We start from the raw sequence: 17,037 nt of genomic DNA on the forward strand, positions 1-17,037 counted from the left end.
CAGTAATACCTTGGAAGTTGAACGAAATCGGTTCTGGAAGTCCGTTCGACTTCCAAAACTTTGGGAAAGCGTGGCTTCTGATTGGCTGATTAGAAGCTCTTGCAGCCAATCGGAAGCCGCAGAAGCCCCGTCGGACATTCGGGTACCAAATATGTTCGCAAACCGTTTGGGAGCCAAAACATTTGAGAACTAAGCTGTTTGAAAGCAAAAGTACAACCTGGTGGGTGCTGTCTGCTGTCAACTCAATTTGTTCTCATGTGATAGGTGCAGAAAAAACCTGATGAAATTCATGAAAGCCTCTTGAGTGATGGGGCAGCGGAAGAAGAGGAAGATTTCATGATTAGGTAAACTGGCTTGTTTGCATTGGGGCAAACCAGCACATTTGATTTTCTTTTTGGAGAATTGAAGGCTGATTACTTAGAAGAAACTGGGCCTTCCTCAATGAAGATGTTATTTTATGTACAGCAGTGAAATTTACCACGGTGGTCCCTGTAGCCATGTCCACCCCCACCCCACCCCCCAGGAAAAGTCCAGAAATACGGGCAGTTTTGTTGATCATGCGTATCTTCAAAAGCAGCAATGCATAGTACAATACCAATTTTATTATGAACAACTGATGCAGAAAGTTTTTTCACTGTGGACATTATTAAGGGCATTTATAACTCAGGCTCCCAGAACAAGTAGAAAAGATTTTTGAATGGGCAGAATGATAACACAGGGACATTAAAAATGTGAAAATTTAAAAAGAGAGCCAAGGTGCTAGAGGTGGTTAGGGTTGGGGCAGGAGAACCAGGTCCAAATCGCCATTTGGCCATGAACTTCACTGAGTGGCCTTGGGCAGTCACAGCCTCTCAGCCTAACCTACCTCACATGGTTTTTTGTGAGGGTACCTTGGAGGAAAGAAGGGATAAAAACGTATTCAATAAAATTAAAAAAGGCCTGGACAAATAATATATTTCTTCACATGGTACTGAAAATACATTAAATTCAGCAGCCGCCGAGTCCTCCCCTGGTGATATTTATTGCACGGTTTGGGCAACACAACAAAAAAGGGCCATGTTTTGGGGCAATAAAACAGTGTTCTGCAGGCTTCTCTGGGCTCTTGTGCCTTCCTCCTTTTTCTTCTTCTTTTGTCTTGATGTTCGCTTTTAAATACCAGCTGAATAATGCTCTTTTTGAAGTTCTACAGGAGGGACTCAAAAAGCAGAAAACGAAAAGAAAATGGATATGTTAAATATATTCTCTGTTGCTTCCGGCCATTTGTATGAACGGTTTTTAAGGTAACTGATTCGTTTTGTTGTTGTATTTTAGCATAGGGTTGTGTTTTTCTTCTGTATGTTAACTTTGAAAGTGGAGTGAAGTATTTAACATGGAGCTTTTGAGTGCTGGGGGCAGGTTGCATGAGCAGTATAAGCAAGACATGTGTAGTTTAAGAGGCTTGTTACGGGATTTTTTATTTCCAGTTGTAAAGATCTCAGATATAAAGTTACCTTCCGGCATCTCTGTGGCAATGTTTTGCTGTGCATATTCACCGATGAGATTTTTCCCCCCTCTCCAGAATAATGATGCTCTCAGTTCTGCGCCACACCAAGACACCGGTTAAATTTTGGTTTTTGAAAAATTATCTGTCACCAACATTTAAAGTAAGTACACTTATCTCCCTGTTAAGTTAAAAACTTTTGTGAGCCATGAAAATAATAGCAGACTTGTTAGCAGAAAGATGTCAGTATTCCGACATCACAAATCAACACTTATATAGAGTAACATCAACATGCATTTTTCAACTTTTAAATGTTACCTTTGTGTAGATGGGCTTTGAAAGAGACATTCGTCATCATTGTCTGTGCTTTAAATTCTGTCAGGGCAATTTGTAACTTTTAAAACTCTTTCTTGAGTAAAATCCAGTTCTGAGCAGTTTTATTTCACAAAAGGTTTGGTAACTTGAATGCGTCTCATTGCAGCTAATAAGATCTGGTTCTTCTATGCTTTTTAACTATAGAGCAGGAAAGGATGGATTAGGGACACTTATTACATAACAGGCCGATGCCCAAACTGCAGTTGAAGATTGAGCCGTGGGATCACAAATGTTCCCTTCGGTCACAGTTAAGGGGTACATCAGCATCGTAGTTAAGTGCAGTTAACACTAGGCTTTTTTTAAAAAAAGGTTTTATGTATTTTTATTTTGTACTTTTCAAGTTTATACATTTCACTAATTTTATACATTTCAGTAATTTTACAATTATTTTGACATTTCAGAACTTGACTTTCTTCCCCCTCTTTCTGCAGTTCCGTAAATTTGTGTTTAATATCTTCTGCATATCCAAATTAACTTAATTTGCTCATTTATTCATCTCTTTTAAATATATACTCATATGAAACTGCAGGTTATTACAATAATCCTGCCAGTGTTTTTATCTGTTTATAATTTATCTGTAAATATTTAATATACCATTTCCATTATTTTATAAAAAGTTTGTTATCTTGATTTCTTCTTCTTCTGGTAAGTTTTGCTATTTCTGCATATTCTGCATTTTTGTATCCATTCTTACTTTGCTGGGACTTCTGCTTCTTTCCAATTTGGGGCAAGTAACATTCTTTCCGCTGTATTAGCATACATACCAATAAATAATTTTTTATACATTTTCTGTCCCTATAATTCCCAAAAGAAAAGCTTCTGGTGTTTTTTTTACAAAGGTTATTTTAAACATCCTTTTCATTTCATTATATATCATTTCCCAAACACATTTTCCCTCCCCCCACACCCACCCCACCAGACTCCATATGCAGAAGTCAACCAGATAGGCACCTGAATTTTATTTCAACACTGGTGACAGGACCGTGTCTACTGCCACACCTGAGAGCAGCGGGATGCTGGGCAGCCACGCAGCACATCCTCTAACACCTTGGTCCCACCCATCAGCACCTGGACTGTACTAATATTAGGTCGAGCCCTTCGATGATTTAGAAAGAGGAGCAATTCCAGTTGAGAAAAACAGTCTTGAAATCGGAGATTGACAACTGGCTGCCCACAGGCTAATTCTGCCCCACGCCCAATATAGCTTTATCTGACATGCCCAAATTATCATCAAGGTCTGGTTAGAAAAAAAGATGCTTTTCCACTTCTAAATAAAAGAAGTGGTAAGACTTGGTGTGAGCCTTATTATATTGCTTCAGACTGGTTCTTGAAAGGATATTTCAGGAAGCACATGTCTGCTCCGTTAATTTTTTAAAAAATAATTCAAACATTTTTTTACAATAATCTTCATGTCAAACAGTTGCATTGTTTCATAAATTGACTTTCTACCTGCAATTCCACAGTGTTTTTACTCAAATTTCACATCCAGGCAAATCCAAGGACATGTGTGCCATACTTGGGAAGCATGGGACCTTGACAAGTTTCCTTGGCAACAGTGTGTGTGCAACTTTCTGTCTTTTTATCTTGTAGAAAGTTATCCCTCACATGGCAAACAAATACGGATTCCAGTATGAACTTGTGCAGTACAAATGGCCCCACTGGCTTCATCAACAGGCAGAAAAGCAAAGAATCATCTGGGGTTACAAAATTCTTTTTCTGGATGTTCTCTTCCCGTTGGCTGTGGACAAAATAATATTTGTTGATGCTGATCAGGTAAAAAAGTCCAGTTTTTAAGGAAGTACAGTACGCATCTAAGACTGTTCTTGTATGCATTGGTTCAGCATGTCCCTGATATGCCTGAATCTTGTGCTTCAGGCCAGAACTGCAGTTTCGCTTGATTAAAGTTTAACCCTAGATTGTACCATTTTAGTCCATTGAGCGGGCACACTTGAATGCTCCCTTTGATGCACATACAGAACTAGCACATCCCGGAGAGGATTCAGAAACATAATCCTCCTGGATGAGGTTTTGTGGAAGAGCTTTTGAAAGTGAAACCCCCACTTGAGTATTGGAGTTCAAGTAAAATCTTTCCCATGTTACATTGTTGATTGTGGGTTCCCAGTTCTGTACACTTGGCCGGGAAGTCATTGCCATCAAGGATGTAACATTCGTGGCACCATTTCTGATGAAAAGGTCTGCTTGTAACACTTTCACCCCCAGTGGGCCTTGGCATTGCTAGGCTCATGCTAGGCATCCTCTTTCAACTGGGAGCTGGGATGGAACTGCATTCCATAATGGCTTTGATTCCTGTTACCTGTGCCAGAGATGTGTGTTCAACGTATTCTCAGTGATGTTCTGATGAGATGGGTGAAGAAAGCTTTGAAACACTTAAAAAGCCAACTTCTCCTCCTCCCCCCCTTCCCCCTTAGGTCTCTGTTCAGCTTTTCCTCTTTCTCCCCCAGTTATCACCAGCTGGCCTCCTTCCTCGCTTTGCTCGTTCCCAGCATTCTGCTTCCAGCTTTTAATTGGCCATGCATTCCATGATGTCATATAGAGTGTAGGTGTTACACCATCCTCTCTCTTTCTCCTACTGTTTAGATCGTAAGAAGCGACTTGAAAGAACTCCGAGATATAGATTTGAAAGGAGCACCCTATGGCTATACTCCCTTCTGTGATAGCCGTCCAGAAATGGATGGCTACCGTTTCTGGAAGTCAGGCTATTGGGCTTCACATCTTGGAAAAAGGAAGTACCACATTAGGTAGGATAACTAAACAACCCAATCTCTCTTCTCTGCACCCTCTTTTTTATAATATGTAGAAACTAGTTAAAACATTTTTTATGCCAGAGTCCTCTATTGAATATTTCACTAAGCAGGGTATCCTGAAGTACATATAGACAAAGCATGGAACCTCTATGGGCTCTGTTTATGTGTTGAGACCTTATTTTGACGTCATGTTTACCCTTCTTTTGGATACAAAGAAATGTTACCTTAATACATTGCTCTCAAACTTGTCGTTTTTATAGTGCTTTGTATGTTGTGGATCTGAAGAGGTTCCGGAAGATTGCGGCAGGAGACAGGCTTAGAGGTCAATACCAAGCCCTTAGTAAGGATCCAGGCAGTTTATCCAACCTAGATCAGGTATGCTGCAACCAGTGGTGTATGTATGTCACAAAACTATTGTCTTGCTTGCTCTTGCTACAGTGACAGTAGCACAAGTCAAGGAAAGAAAACACACCCCTTTGCTTTCAGCATGGCCTAGTGCTGTTTAGCTATTGTGTGTAACATTTTACTATTCACAATATTCAGCTTGTATCTTGGAACCGCAGCAGCAATGTTAACTGGTGACGTTGTGGTTTTTTCCAGGATCTTCCTAATAACATGATTCATCAGGTGTCCATTAAATCTCTTCCTCAAGAGTGGCTGTGGTGTGAAACTTGGTGCAGCGATGAATCCAAGAAAAAGGCTAAAACCATTGATCTGGTGAGCTACTTTATAATTCCCCTCTCCCCCAATACACATCCACAGTGAACATATTATCCATCCTAAAGGAGAATACTGTTGCATGGTGTCTTGAAAGCAGTCCTGGTGTAAACTGTTGGATAATGAGGCATTTCTTCAATCCACACTGCAATCCACTCTATAGTGACATCAGGCTGAGCACAGGTACTCATTCCATGCCCTTCCTCCATTGGTGCTGTGAGCCTCTTGGGCTTGCCCATCAGAAGGTCGGTGGTTTAAATCCCCGCGATGGAGTGAGCTCCCATTGCTCCGTCCCAGCTCCTGCCAACCTAGCAGTTCAAAAGCAAGCCAGTGCAAGTAGATAAATAGGTACCACTGCAGTGTGAAGGTAAACGGCCTTTCCGTGCACTCTGGCTTCCGTCATGGTGTCCCGTTACACCAGAAGCGGTTTAGTCTTGCTGGCCACATGACCCAGAAAGCTGTCTGTGGACAAACGCCGACTCCCTCAGCCTGAAGCAAGATGAGCACTGCAACCCCATAGCCACCTTTGACTGGACTTAACCATTCAGGGTACCTTTACCTTTTAAAATTGAGCAGCTGAACTTTACATATGTTTAATCTGAAGAATACAACCCATGCTTTCTTTCTTGGGCTTAGAGAGTCAGTCTTCAAATAAATGTGGTGTATCATGGTTCAGTGATTTCTTTCTGTCCCATGGTGCAAGGGGTGCTTGTGTCCTTCTCACCTTAGGTAGGATCCCAGTGCCTGGTTGGTGAACACATCCCATGGAACTGTGGTTCACTGTAACCCTGACCACAAAGACTCTGTCCTATTTGTGCCTGCAAGCAAATGTCTTAAATCACTAAGAAGTAACTTGACTCAGAGTTGGGCCATTGAAATTAATCAACATGAGGTCCATTAATTTCAGTAGATCTAGTATAACTTGGTTGACAACCAAAGTGTCTCAGGAAGGGAAAATTGCATAGCAATTCTTTCTTGGCTCTTCCAGTCGATCACCTTGATACAGGTGTGAATGTCTTTCAAGAAGAGCATTGCTATCCAATTTTATATCTGTTCATCAGATCTCCATCTTTAAGAATCAGATTGTCTTCTGTGGACAGATTCACATCCTTGTGCTTTTGGTGAAGTTGACAGAAGAGCTTGTTTGGAATGAAGCAGTGTTTTGTTTTTTAGAAAGATGAATGGTGGGACTGAGGGCTCCTGGGGGGCTGGTGACAGATGGTTCTGTTTATTAAAAAGAATGCTATCCAGATGTGCAGGCTGCCTAAAGAGCAGTGATTGAAAAGCATGGCATGCTGTTCTCCAGAAATGTATTAATACCTGGATTTTTTTTTGCCAACATAATTTGTATAATGGCTGCTGATATGTCAGCACAGCTACAATTTCTAATTCTGCTATGGAACCAGAATGGTGTGTGTTTTAGGGCTTAATGCGAGTCTCATATGGAAAACAGATACGGGAAGCGGGACAACATTGAAACCTGGGAAACATAGATATGTTTCCCTGCTATGTCGTCTCTGCCCTCATTTGTGACTTATCCCCAGGGTTTCCTCCATTCTAAAGTGTTAGTTGCAGGAGGACTGTGCCATGTGACACTTCTGGATCACAATAACAGACCCATAATCTGTTTGTAATATTTGTATTTCAGTGTAACAATCCAAAAACCAAAGAACCCAAACTAGAGGCTGCTATCAGGATAGTTCCTGAATGGACAGAGTATGATTCTGAAATACAGCAGCTTATAAATCAAATAAAAAAGGAGAAGAAAATGAGTCAGTCTCAGCAAAAAGGTGAGGTATAGAAACATTTGCTCATTAAAGACCTTTGGTGGGGGGACAGGGGGGATAAGCAATAAGTTCCGACATTTAATTGCCTATCAGGACTGGTGAATTTGCAACTCTGGGGTCCTCAGAACCACTGGCGGAGGAAGGGGGTGCGGACCACCCTGGGTGTCATCCCTGATGAGGGATGACATAGCCCCCACCCCCCTGAGACGCTTGCTGTGGGCGGTGCTCCCCGGATGCTAGCCCCGCCCCCAGGTGCACCGCTTCAGGTGCCAGAGCAGCTAGCTCCGCCTCTGTTCAGAACCATGCAAGGATGCCTTTCTTAATACATGTAGGGAGCCCTCATGAGTTCAGAAAGATCATTGTTTCAGAAAATTACCCTCCAACTCATGGATGGCAATCAAAATGGCAACAAGGGTGTGCTGCACCCAGGCCCTATGTGATTGCATATGCAAATAGAGAATGGCAAAGGAGTGTTCTCGCTTTCCTATACAGTAATGTTCCAATACAGTCCAAGGTAGCTGATATTAAAATTTGAGCTGTTTTCTTTTTTCTTTTCTGGAACGAATATTACTGCCTAATAAAATCCAGAGATTGTCCAAGCCCCTGTATAATGATGTGGCCCTTATTGTGAGTTAGTCCCAGAAGTAGAACAGCAAGCTCTGGAGTAACTTCTGGTTGTCTTGTTTCCTATGTGAAGGAACCAGCTTGCAATAGAACCACCAACTTGGACAGAAGATTATGGCTAAGTAAATTAATTGTGATTCTAACGGTGATGAGATAATGGCACGAGGAAAGTCTTGGCTTTATTCAGTTCTTGTGTGATCTTGCAATTATTCTGTGTACTCAAATAATTTTTTGTTTTGTTTTTCATTTATAGATCCCAGCCATGATGAACTTTAGCACTATTTGATGACACAGCTACTGGCCATAGACTGGGGGTTAGTGGTAGTTTTTGTGGATGTATATAAATACTACAGAGATGCTCTATATTTTTAAATAGTCATACCTCATGTTACATTCACTTCATGTTACTTCCGGGTTTCGCCACTTGCGCATGCACAGTAGCGCTAAATCACGCTTAGTGCATGCGCACAAGCGCCAGATCGCACCTGCGCAGATACGGTGCTTCAGGTTGCGGGCTTTTCATGTTGTGAACAGGCCTCCGGAACAGATCCCATTCACAACCAGAGGTACCACTGTAAAAACTTCTGGCATTTTATTTGGACTTTGAACGGAATAACAGAGTGGAAAGGAAACCTAGTAAAGTGTGGGATGTGCAGTTTGTCATTCAGTCCAATTGCATTGCCACTTCTGTCATTTCCAAAGGCATTACAAATTCTGGTGCTACATTCACTAAGTGCACACTGCTTTTGTTTCACATTACACAAATATTTTGTTGGAGATCTCATGTAATAATTTTAAAGTGTCTGTCTGTAGTAAACAAACACCCCCATCTCATGCTTTTCTTTTTAAAGCTCTAGTCCATCTTTCTGCAGAAGCTTCCAAGGAGGCTGATCTGAGACAATACTTGAAATTGCATTGCTTTTTCTGTATGACGTGTCTGCATGCCTCTTTCTCATGTATGATGTCACTTTTACTGAACTTTAGTCTCCTGGTGCAAGAAATCAGTTGGGTTCTATTCCGTGGAAAAAGTGCTGAATTTTGGAGGGTTCAGCTCGCCAGCTCAGCAAGGACTGAACAGTCTTGGCACTTGCTAAACCTCAATATTTCTGTTGGGCTTTGAAAGAGATGCTGCGCCAGGGAAAACAAAACAAAGCAGGAGCCCCGAGTCTCACCAAGAGCAGCCACTTAAGTGGTGTGGGGCAAGCAAACTGCAACTACCTCCGAAGTTACTAAATGAAGAACTTCCTTTGCAGACACAAATCCTCCGACATCCAGTTCCAGCCTGCAAACTTAAAAGTTGATACTCACTCTTTGCAACTTGGCTTAGACCCCAGAGGAACTACTGGAACTACTAGATGCTCGCTCCTGCACCCCCATATACTTTTAACCTTCTTTTCAATCTACCTGCCTAAGTTTCCTTTTTGGTTCTCCCAGATAGTCTAGCTGCCCAGAGTGGCTGGGGAGACCCAGCCAGATGGGTGGGGAATAAATAATAAATTATTATTATGATGTTCTTAACTGCTGCTGGGCCCAAAAATATTAGTCTACCTGTTCTGCCAACCTGGGGCAAACATGGCCACTGTTCTGTTTGCTGCCCTGGGTTCCTTTAGGTCAGGAGGAAGGGTAAGATATAAATTTAATAACAATTTCTCCTGTCTCAGTTTCATCTATAAATCTATTTAAAAGCCAAAATCTTTGTGAGACCCTCATTCAGCTGCACCGGATTCCAGTTGATAAACCTTTTCCTGCTTCCACAAAACCTTTTGTGACTGTTTGAGAGTCTTTGCTGATATGCTCAGATTTCTCCCCCCCTTCCCTAAAATGCCTCTCTTTGTATAGATTAGCAAGGTGTCTCTTTTGCAATCACTCTTTCTTCCTGAGTCTTATGTTGCTTTGTCTTTTACAATATCAGCCTTGTTACCACTGACATCTGAAGGCAGCCCTACTTAGGGAAGTTTAATATTCTGTTGAGAGCTGCCCAGAGTGGCTGGGGTATAAATAAATAAATTATTATTATTAATTGATGGGCATATGGTTTCCCAGATCCTTCTGATCTTCCAATTTTATGAGTTTCTGTGACACAAAGCCAAATTAATCCATGTCCTTTACTTCCTATCTCTCTGGTATAAAACGATGTATCAGGCTGGAACTAGATGTTACATCAAACAATGGACTGCCATCTCCAAATGGTACAGTAAGAATTTAACATAAAATAAAAATCAAGTTATTCCCGCTTTGTGCAGTAAAATTTACTTCTCTCCTGCTGTGCATCATTTTGGTTTCACACCAGTGGCTGCCAATGGCAACACCAGCAGATTTTACTAGATGTTGTGTAGAGGAGAAACTGAGACAGAGCAGGAGCTGTAAGCCCTCCATGAAACAAATGTGAGGGAGATGGAGCTGTTGCTGTAGAGATTTCTTTCACAGGGACCGGGGGTGCTTCTATTATCAGTATTATCCCATACTGTGAGACTGTGGTTAAAAAGCAACATTCTACAGTGTCGTCTGTCGTTATTGTAAAAACTATGGCACAATTATTTACCTTGGTATGGATCTCACTTCATAAAAAGGACGGCAGCTTGAAACAGATATAACTTAGACACAGCTTTAATCAAAATCTTGTCTTGAATAGTTTGCATCTTTATCTTCAAAATACCTTCTTGGCTTTCATAATGTTTTTTTAAAAAATAGAGCTTTATTCCAAGACATTTCCAAAGTGCACCCACACTGCAATGGTATATATATTAACTGATACTGGCTGGTCTTTTTTCACTATAAATCCTGCACTGGGGTACTCTTGTTCAATCTAATTTGCAGGCCCTAATTGCACTTCACCCAAGAGCAATGCTAGTAGCTCTCAAAAAACCCAAGGATAGCCCAAAACAACTGAAATACACACAAATAGAAGCAAGGGCCTCTCAGGAACTCTCCCCCATTTCAAACAATAGGCCTAAAAAGGAATTATTTAAATTACTCTTCAGCATGAATGCATAAGAGCTGCCTTTGGCCACACTTTTGACATACTTCCATTGGATGCAGGAAAAGCATTAGGTTGGCACTGGTTACATTACTTAGGAAGATTACCGAGAGCAAGGTCTGATGTGCAGTTCAGATATATGTGCTCACAGAAACAATTCCAAAAATCCATCCTATGCCAGAAGACGTTATAAATTAAGAAGCCATAGGAGCACTTCAAACATTCAATACTTCTCTGCTGTTTTGGGATGTGCGAGGGAGAATGCGGTAGACCCGAACTGGACATAATTGTACTCCACAATTGACATGGCTTGGTAACAGCAAATCTAGCAAAAGAAAATATATGCAGAACTTACTCCACGCATAGCTCTCCCTTACAAGAACTGTTTAGGAGGTTTGTGGATTATTGAATGACAGTAGTACTGTAGGCTACATTAGCAGAGTTACTCTTGAACTTTTGACTCGAGAGCTGGAGTGAGAAGGTGGTGAAATATTTAACTAGCTGCTCTGAGCCCAAAATGCACTAAAGTCATTTCTTAATGCTCAAAAATTACCTTCTGGAGAGCGGCTAGATTTTTCTGAAAGCTACTTTTGCAGGTCCATCATCTCATTATGAAAGGACTCTAAATTCTGTTTTGAATGCATTTCACAAGTACCAGAGTAATGCTAAATTTAAGGCTATCAGAAGTGTCCCAGTTCCTGCAGCAAAGCTAAAATGGACGTCAGCTTTGGTTTCCTATGACATCAAGTAGCTCAGTGGTTTAACAGAGTGAAACAGTGCTTTCTTCCTATATAACCTTTGTACCCCAAATGCTTCTTGGTTATATGCATTCGGTAAGGCAATGAAGCACTAAAAACTGCCATTTGGAGGGGTCACATTTTCATCAAATTGTAAAACATTGTTGATATCCTCATCCCAACACTCTCATCTTGACAGTTTCCTTACACTACACATCTCTTTCCCTTTTAAGAAAGAAAATCTTCAAGATCAGAACTAGTTCTGCACATTTGGGGCAATGTCTCAGTCGTTCTGCTCAAATGTCAAGCATATGTTGAGTGAAAAGCTCAAAATGGATCTATTTAATTAACACCAACTAAGAATATCATTCTATTTAAGTATCTTTCTGAAGCAACCATAAAAAGAAAAGAGGTTTTAATCCAAACGAGAAAATTGCCCTTGTAAAAATAAGTTAGAAAAAGCCCACAAGCCAGCTGCAGTCCTATATTGGATAAGTAAAGAGTCCTAGTGATGCTTCTGTGGGGAATTATCTTAAGCACTAGAGTGGCTTTTTAGAGGACTTGCATGTTGCATAAAACCCTCCTAAAAAGTAGTATGGGGACAGTTATACCATCTACACTCAGGCCAATCCATATCCTGCTTTGAAGCAGCAGGCTTTGTCATAACCTGAGCCGTGTTTACAGAGTGCCTCAGAGGTGCCACCAGCATGCAGAAGTGATGGAGAAGCTCCTCCAATGTCTCCCAAGAAAACAAACTTTTCCTCTTAACAGAAATGAAAACTAGATTGCTTTTCTCACTGTAGCGATGAGTAAGCATAAAGTATCCCATTGCGTTCCAAAGGTCATGAAGAGTTTAGTAAAAAGAAGAAAAATTAAAGTGCTTTGGGGAAACAATTGCTTCTCTAACACTTGAGTGGAAGGTCTCTACCCACTTCAGAATAAGGGGTCCAAAGACTTCTGCAGCCTTCCACCTCTTTAGAGATCAGAGATCTAACACCAAAAAGTACAAAAATAAGCAGTACTAACATAACTGTTGTTTCCCTCTCCATTGTGGACTTGCTTACTCTTTAGCCTATCACTGAAAAGCTGGCATTTATTTAAAGACCGAAACTCCTAATTGAAATTGTCTAGAAATAAAAATAGAGTCCTAGAAACAAAAAAGGAAGGTGGTGAGGTTGTTTCTAATTGAAGTGGAATTTAAATTTAAAAGGTCCTCCGGAACTGAATGGGTCAAACCCTTGCCACGTATTCCAGCCTCTGTGGAAGTGGTTTCCTCCGCCTTGCTGGCTTTCTGCGTCCAGCGGGTCTTCCCCTGCATCAAACTTGCTCCGCATCTCTGAAAAGACACACACGTGGCAATGAGGTCTGTAGAATTGGACACATCATCCAACCGGGCTCTAGGATATTTCATAAACATGGTAGACCACTAGAATTTCAAGTGGTTGGATAGCCATGGCATGCCTTCCACCCCAATTGGCCCTAAATGTCAGGTAATCAGCGTTTTTCACAAGTGGAGCATGATTAAGAAACCCGAGGTAGCCAGCCTCTTGTCATCCGCATGCCAGCTGCCAGCATCCGTCACCATTGTGCTAGCTGGAGGCCTGGACACGGGTGGCATTGCCTGCGCATCTGCAAAGAAGAGAACTGCTGCTTTTCAAATAGAGATGAAAAGCAAAACAAACTTGTTGGCTGCGTGGGTCTATCGTTTTGAGAACGAACAAGCTACAAGCCCACATACCTGGATCAGTGAGGACTTCTTTGGCAGCTGCAATATCAATAAACTTCTTCTCTGCTTTCTTCTTCTCTTCCTCGTCCTGGAAATTATCTGGGTGCCACTGCATTGCTAGCTTTCGGTATGCTTTGACGATTTCTTGTTTTCTCGCATTCCTGCAGAGAGCGCGGGAAGAATCAGTTCTCCAACTGCCTTCATGTCAAGGTAAGTCTTGAAACACAAGCACACACAGAAACGGAACACCTTTGCCAGCACCTAAAGCCCTCTCCATTCAAAGGGATCACGGGAAAAGCAGTAGGTTCCACCCCCAACATCCCCACAGGAGACATTTCCATGTTGAGTGGGAAGGTTTGAAGGGGCTAAGTGCATTCAGCTAAGCAAAGGATTGGATGCCTCTGTAGGATCAAGCACCTTCTGTTATTATCAGGGTAGCTGATCGTTCAGAGGTATCTTAAATGCATCCATCTGAATGCACTTAGAAGCCCCCTTCAGACCTAGGCAGTGAATGTGCCTCTCATGCCTCTACAATTTCCCACCCCTTTGCATGTTGCTTGAATACTTCAATAGGACTCAAGAATGCCAGTAACCCTAGCCTGAATTCTTTTGGGGTTTTTTTTTTAAAGAGACAGTTTCTCTGGTTATGCACAGTAGAGAAAAAACAAACATGAGACCTGCACTAGACAAAAAGGGATACAAGGGGAGTGGGAAATAAGGGTAACATCCAATTGTGCTAAATCTATATACATAGTCTATTTCAAACAAACCCAAAGTATTTCTTCAGGGCATTTTCATCAGTCAGCATCTGCAGAAAGGGCATCGCAGCCCAAAACTTTCTGATAACTCCTACCAAGTCATTACCTTTCGAATGCTACCAGTGTTCTTTGGATTTGGGGCCACGTGGAACACTTACTTTGAAATTTGAGCAACGTTAATCTAAGTCTGCTTGTTATTTACATAGGTTGCCATAAATGTTAACCAGGCATCCAAGAATGTGTCTGTCCCTTCATGAGGAGGCTGAAATGCAGGAGCAAAAAAGCCAAGGAGCTTCTGTAGTCACTGTAGACACAGAGGGGCAGCCTGACCACATCCTTCACCCTAGATCTGCAGGTGGGGAACCTTTAGCCTACAGACCAAACTTGGCCTGTATGGCTTCCCCCCCCCATCCATGTCCACCTGCCCCACACCTGGAGATGGGCAGGTAGAGATGCAGAGATGTACCATCAGGAGGCTTAAATGGTGCTTCCAACTGTGCAAGGGCAAGCAGACTTTGGCTTTACACCCATCATCGATGATGATGATGATGATTTATTTGTATACTGACCTATACCCACGGGTCTCAGGGTGGTTCAGAACATAAAAATTGCTATATTGAAAGATTTTTGGCAAAAAGTAACTGAAACACTCAACAGAACTGTATGGAACAACCTTACATTTACAGAACAAGATAGCCTTTCGAATTACCGTATATACCCCGCACATGGAACCTTACAAAAGGACAATACAAGTAGACTCTCCGTGCCCTTACCACAGCAAAAAGACTGATACTGATGAATTGGATAAATAAAAATGTGGCTCCCTTCTACGATTGGACTGAAGACTTATACAAACTTACACAACTTGCATATAAACACTGACTTGCCATGGACAAATTCAATGATTTTTGGAATCCATTCTTACAAATACTGTAATAGGTTAAGATCTGGTGAATTACAATAGCAACTTTGTACAGTATACAGTTTGAGGTTTCCCCCCTCCCCCCCCTATTTTCCCTTCTACACGGGTGCTGTTTCTTTTATTTACGTCTCATCATGTTTAGTGCACGTATCATGTACTTTTTGAACTTTCAACAAAGATGTCTGGAAAAACAAAACATAAAATTGCTGATGGGGACTAGAGCTGAAGCCTGTTTGATTGGCTGCACGATCAGATGCCTGGCTGTGCTTTGAAGCCCCAACAACCACCTGTCTTTATGATGTCATGCGACTGACAGTGGGCAGCCCATGAGGCTAGTTCCTGACAAAAATCTGGCCTGCAGAGCCAAAAAGCTTCCCACCTCTGCAGTAGAGCAACAACAATGTAAGAAGCACCTACAGATCCACAGCAACATTTTTTTATTTTTGTTAATGCAACCTTGTTCCCATTCTAAAGGCCAAGCTCCTCCTCTCGTTAAACCTGCTTTCGTAAAAGTGTGCCATAAGCTGGTTACTTTTCATCTGAAGGAAAAGCAGTTGTGCAGAGTGACAACTGCTTCTTGTCAAAAGTCTCTCCATGCTTCCAGCTGCAATTTGCTTCCTCAAGGGGTGCTGTTTGCAGCAAATTGCACAGGGGGGCAAGCATAATTCTGACTGGGGACCCCACACAGCAGCTTTTGCTAAAAGTGAAAAGTGGTCAACTGAGGACAGGCAGAGAGTGAAGAGCAAGACTCTGCACCAAAGCACATCAGGTGAGGTGGGAGAAAGCCTTCCTGCCCAACTCTTGTTGCTATGCTCTTAAATCTGTACCCTTTTAAAGACGTGAGTTTGCACACGGGAGACTGGTATTTCTAGAAGACACTTCTGAGCAATCGCCTTCCTCACTTTCCAGGTTGTTTCAGCCCATGGTCTTTTATGTCATTCTTTTTTCCCCTTCCATGGCTATTTGCTTTTCTGTAACACTGGCTTTGTTCTTTGCTTAATACTTCATCCAGCCTTTAGCTAATGAGGCTTTTTGGTGCTGCCTGTTCAAATGAATTTGCTCTCCGCTCAAAATTAACATTGCTTTAGGACGCAGTGTACCCCTTTGGAGGCCAGAGCTTATCTAATCACGGTTCTCTCCAGTACGTGCGCGTTGTTGGTTCTTTTGGATTATATTTTGTGTTGATATTTTAGTTTTGTTATGGCTTCTGGCCAAACAAATAAAAAATTATGTACTTTCCTTCGGAGGTTGAAGAAGTCTCTAAAGTATTGTTGGGGGAGGGGGGAGAAAAAAAGTTTTATGTGGAATAAAGAAATAACCATTCATTTTAGTCTCCATAAAAGATGGTCTAGCAACAGGGAAAAGTACACAGTTTTAGGATTAAACATTCAGGAGGACTTCCTCATGGGCCGTGACAGTGGAACAGACTCACACAGAATATGGATGAACTGGATGAACACAGGAATAATAAAAAGAAGTTTCTTGTACCCCACTGATCTTACTGGGTTGCCCCAGCCACTCGGGAGGCTTCCAACATATTATACAGAAACACAACACAAAAGAACATCACACATTAAAAGCATCCTGATAAAGGGCTGCCTTCAGATGTCTACAAAAGATCATACAGGGCGAGCATCACACCTGAGAAGGCCCTCTGCCTGGTTCCCTGTAACTTCACATCTCACAGTGAGGGAACCGCCAGAAGGCCCTCGGAGCTGGACCTCGGTGTCCAGGCTGAATGATGGGGGTGGAGATGCTCCTTCAGATATACAGGGCCAAAGCTGTTTAGGGCTTTAAAGCTCAGCACCAGCACTTTGAATTGTGCTTGGAAATGTACTGGGAGCCAGTGTAGATCTCTCAGGACCAGTGTTATGTGGTCCCGGCGGCTACTCCCAGTCACCAGTCTAGCTGCTGCATTCTGGAGTAATTGCAGTGAAGATCCTTTAGGGCCAGTGTTCTATGGTCCCAGGAAGCTGCTTTATACTGAATCAGACTACAGGTCCATCTAGTTTATTGCTGTCAACGCTGACTAGCAGCTGCTCTCCAGGGTTTCAGAGAGAGAGTCTCCCCCAGTCCTATCTGGAGATAAGGACCGTCTTAAGCACCTCTGGCGCCCTGGTGCGACGGATCCCTCCGGCGCCCCCCGCCGCCATGTTTTCCAGCGCGACG

General features: G+C 42.1%; 2 protein-coding genes across 5 annotated transcripts in view; one reads left to right on the forward strand and one right to left on the reverse strand.

Annotated features, from left to right (window-relative positions):
- The window catches only part of UGGT2 (UDP-glucose glycoprotein glucosyltransferase 2), a 79,235-nt gene extending 69,253 nt beyond the window's left edge, over window positions 1-9,982 (forward strand). For both annotated transcript variants that reach the window (XM_035114477.3, XM_035114476.3), the window contains exons 31-39: window positions 265-344; window positions 1,182-1,280; window positions 1,559-1,643; window positions 3,446-3,628; window positions 4,454-4,614; window positions 4,881-4,995; window positions 5,221-5,337; window positions 6,986-7,127; window positions 8,002-9,982. In XM_035114477.3, the coding sequence (XP_034970368.2) occupies window positions 265-344; window positions 1,182-1,280; window positions 1,559-1,643; window positions 3,446-3,628; window positions 4,454-4,614; window positions 4,881-4,995; window positions 5,221-5,337; window positions 6,986-7,127; window positions 8,002-8,024 (1,005 nt within the window). In that variant the 3' untranslated portion in view covers window positions 8,025-9,982. The remainder of the gene's footprint in view (window positions 1-264; window positions 345-1,181; window positions 1,281-1,558; window positions 1,644-3,445; window positions 3,629-4,453; window positions 4,615-4,880; window positions 4,996-5,220; window positions 5,338-6,985; window positions 7,128-8,001) is intronic.
- A 357-nt stretch (window positions 9,983-10,339) lies between these two features.
- DNAJC3 (DnaJ heat shock protein family (Hsp40) member C3) overlaps window positions 10,340-17,037 on the reverse strand; it is a 40,399-nt gene continuing 33,701 nt past the window's right edge. For all 3 annotated transcript variants that reach the window (XM_088667520.1, XM_088667519.1, XM_035114479.3), the window contains 2 exons: window positions 13,201-13,349; window positions 10,340-12,798 (listed from right to left, as the gene is read on the reverse strand). In XM_088667520.1, the coding sequence (XP_088523646.1) occupies window positions 12,644-12,798; window positions 13,201-13,349 (304 nt within the window). In that variant the 3' untranslated portion in view covers window positions 10,340-12,643. The remainder of the gene's footprint in view (window positions 12,799-13,200; window positions 13,350-17,037) is intronic.

The sequence above is a fragment of the Zootoca vivipara genome, chromosome 4 (assembly GCF_965207765.1).
Source record: "Zootoca vivipara chromosome 4, rZooViv2.hap1.1, whole genome shotgun sequence".
NCBI lineage: Eukaryota > Metazoa > Chordata > Lepidosauria > Squamata > Lacertidae > Zootoca > Zootoca vivipara.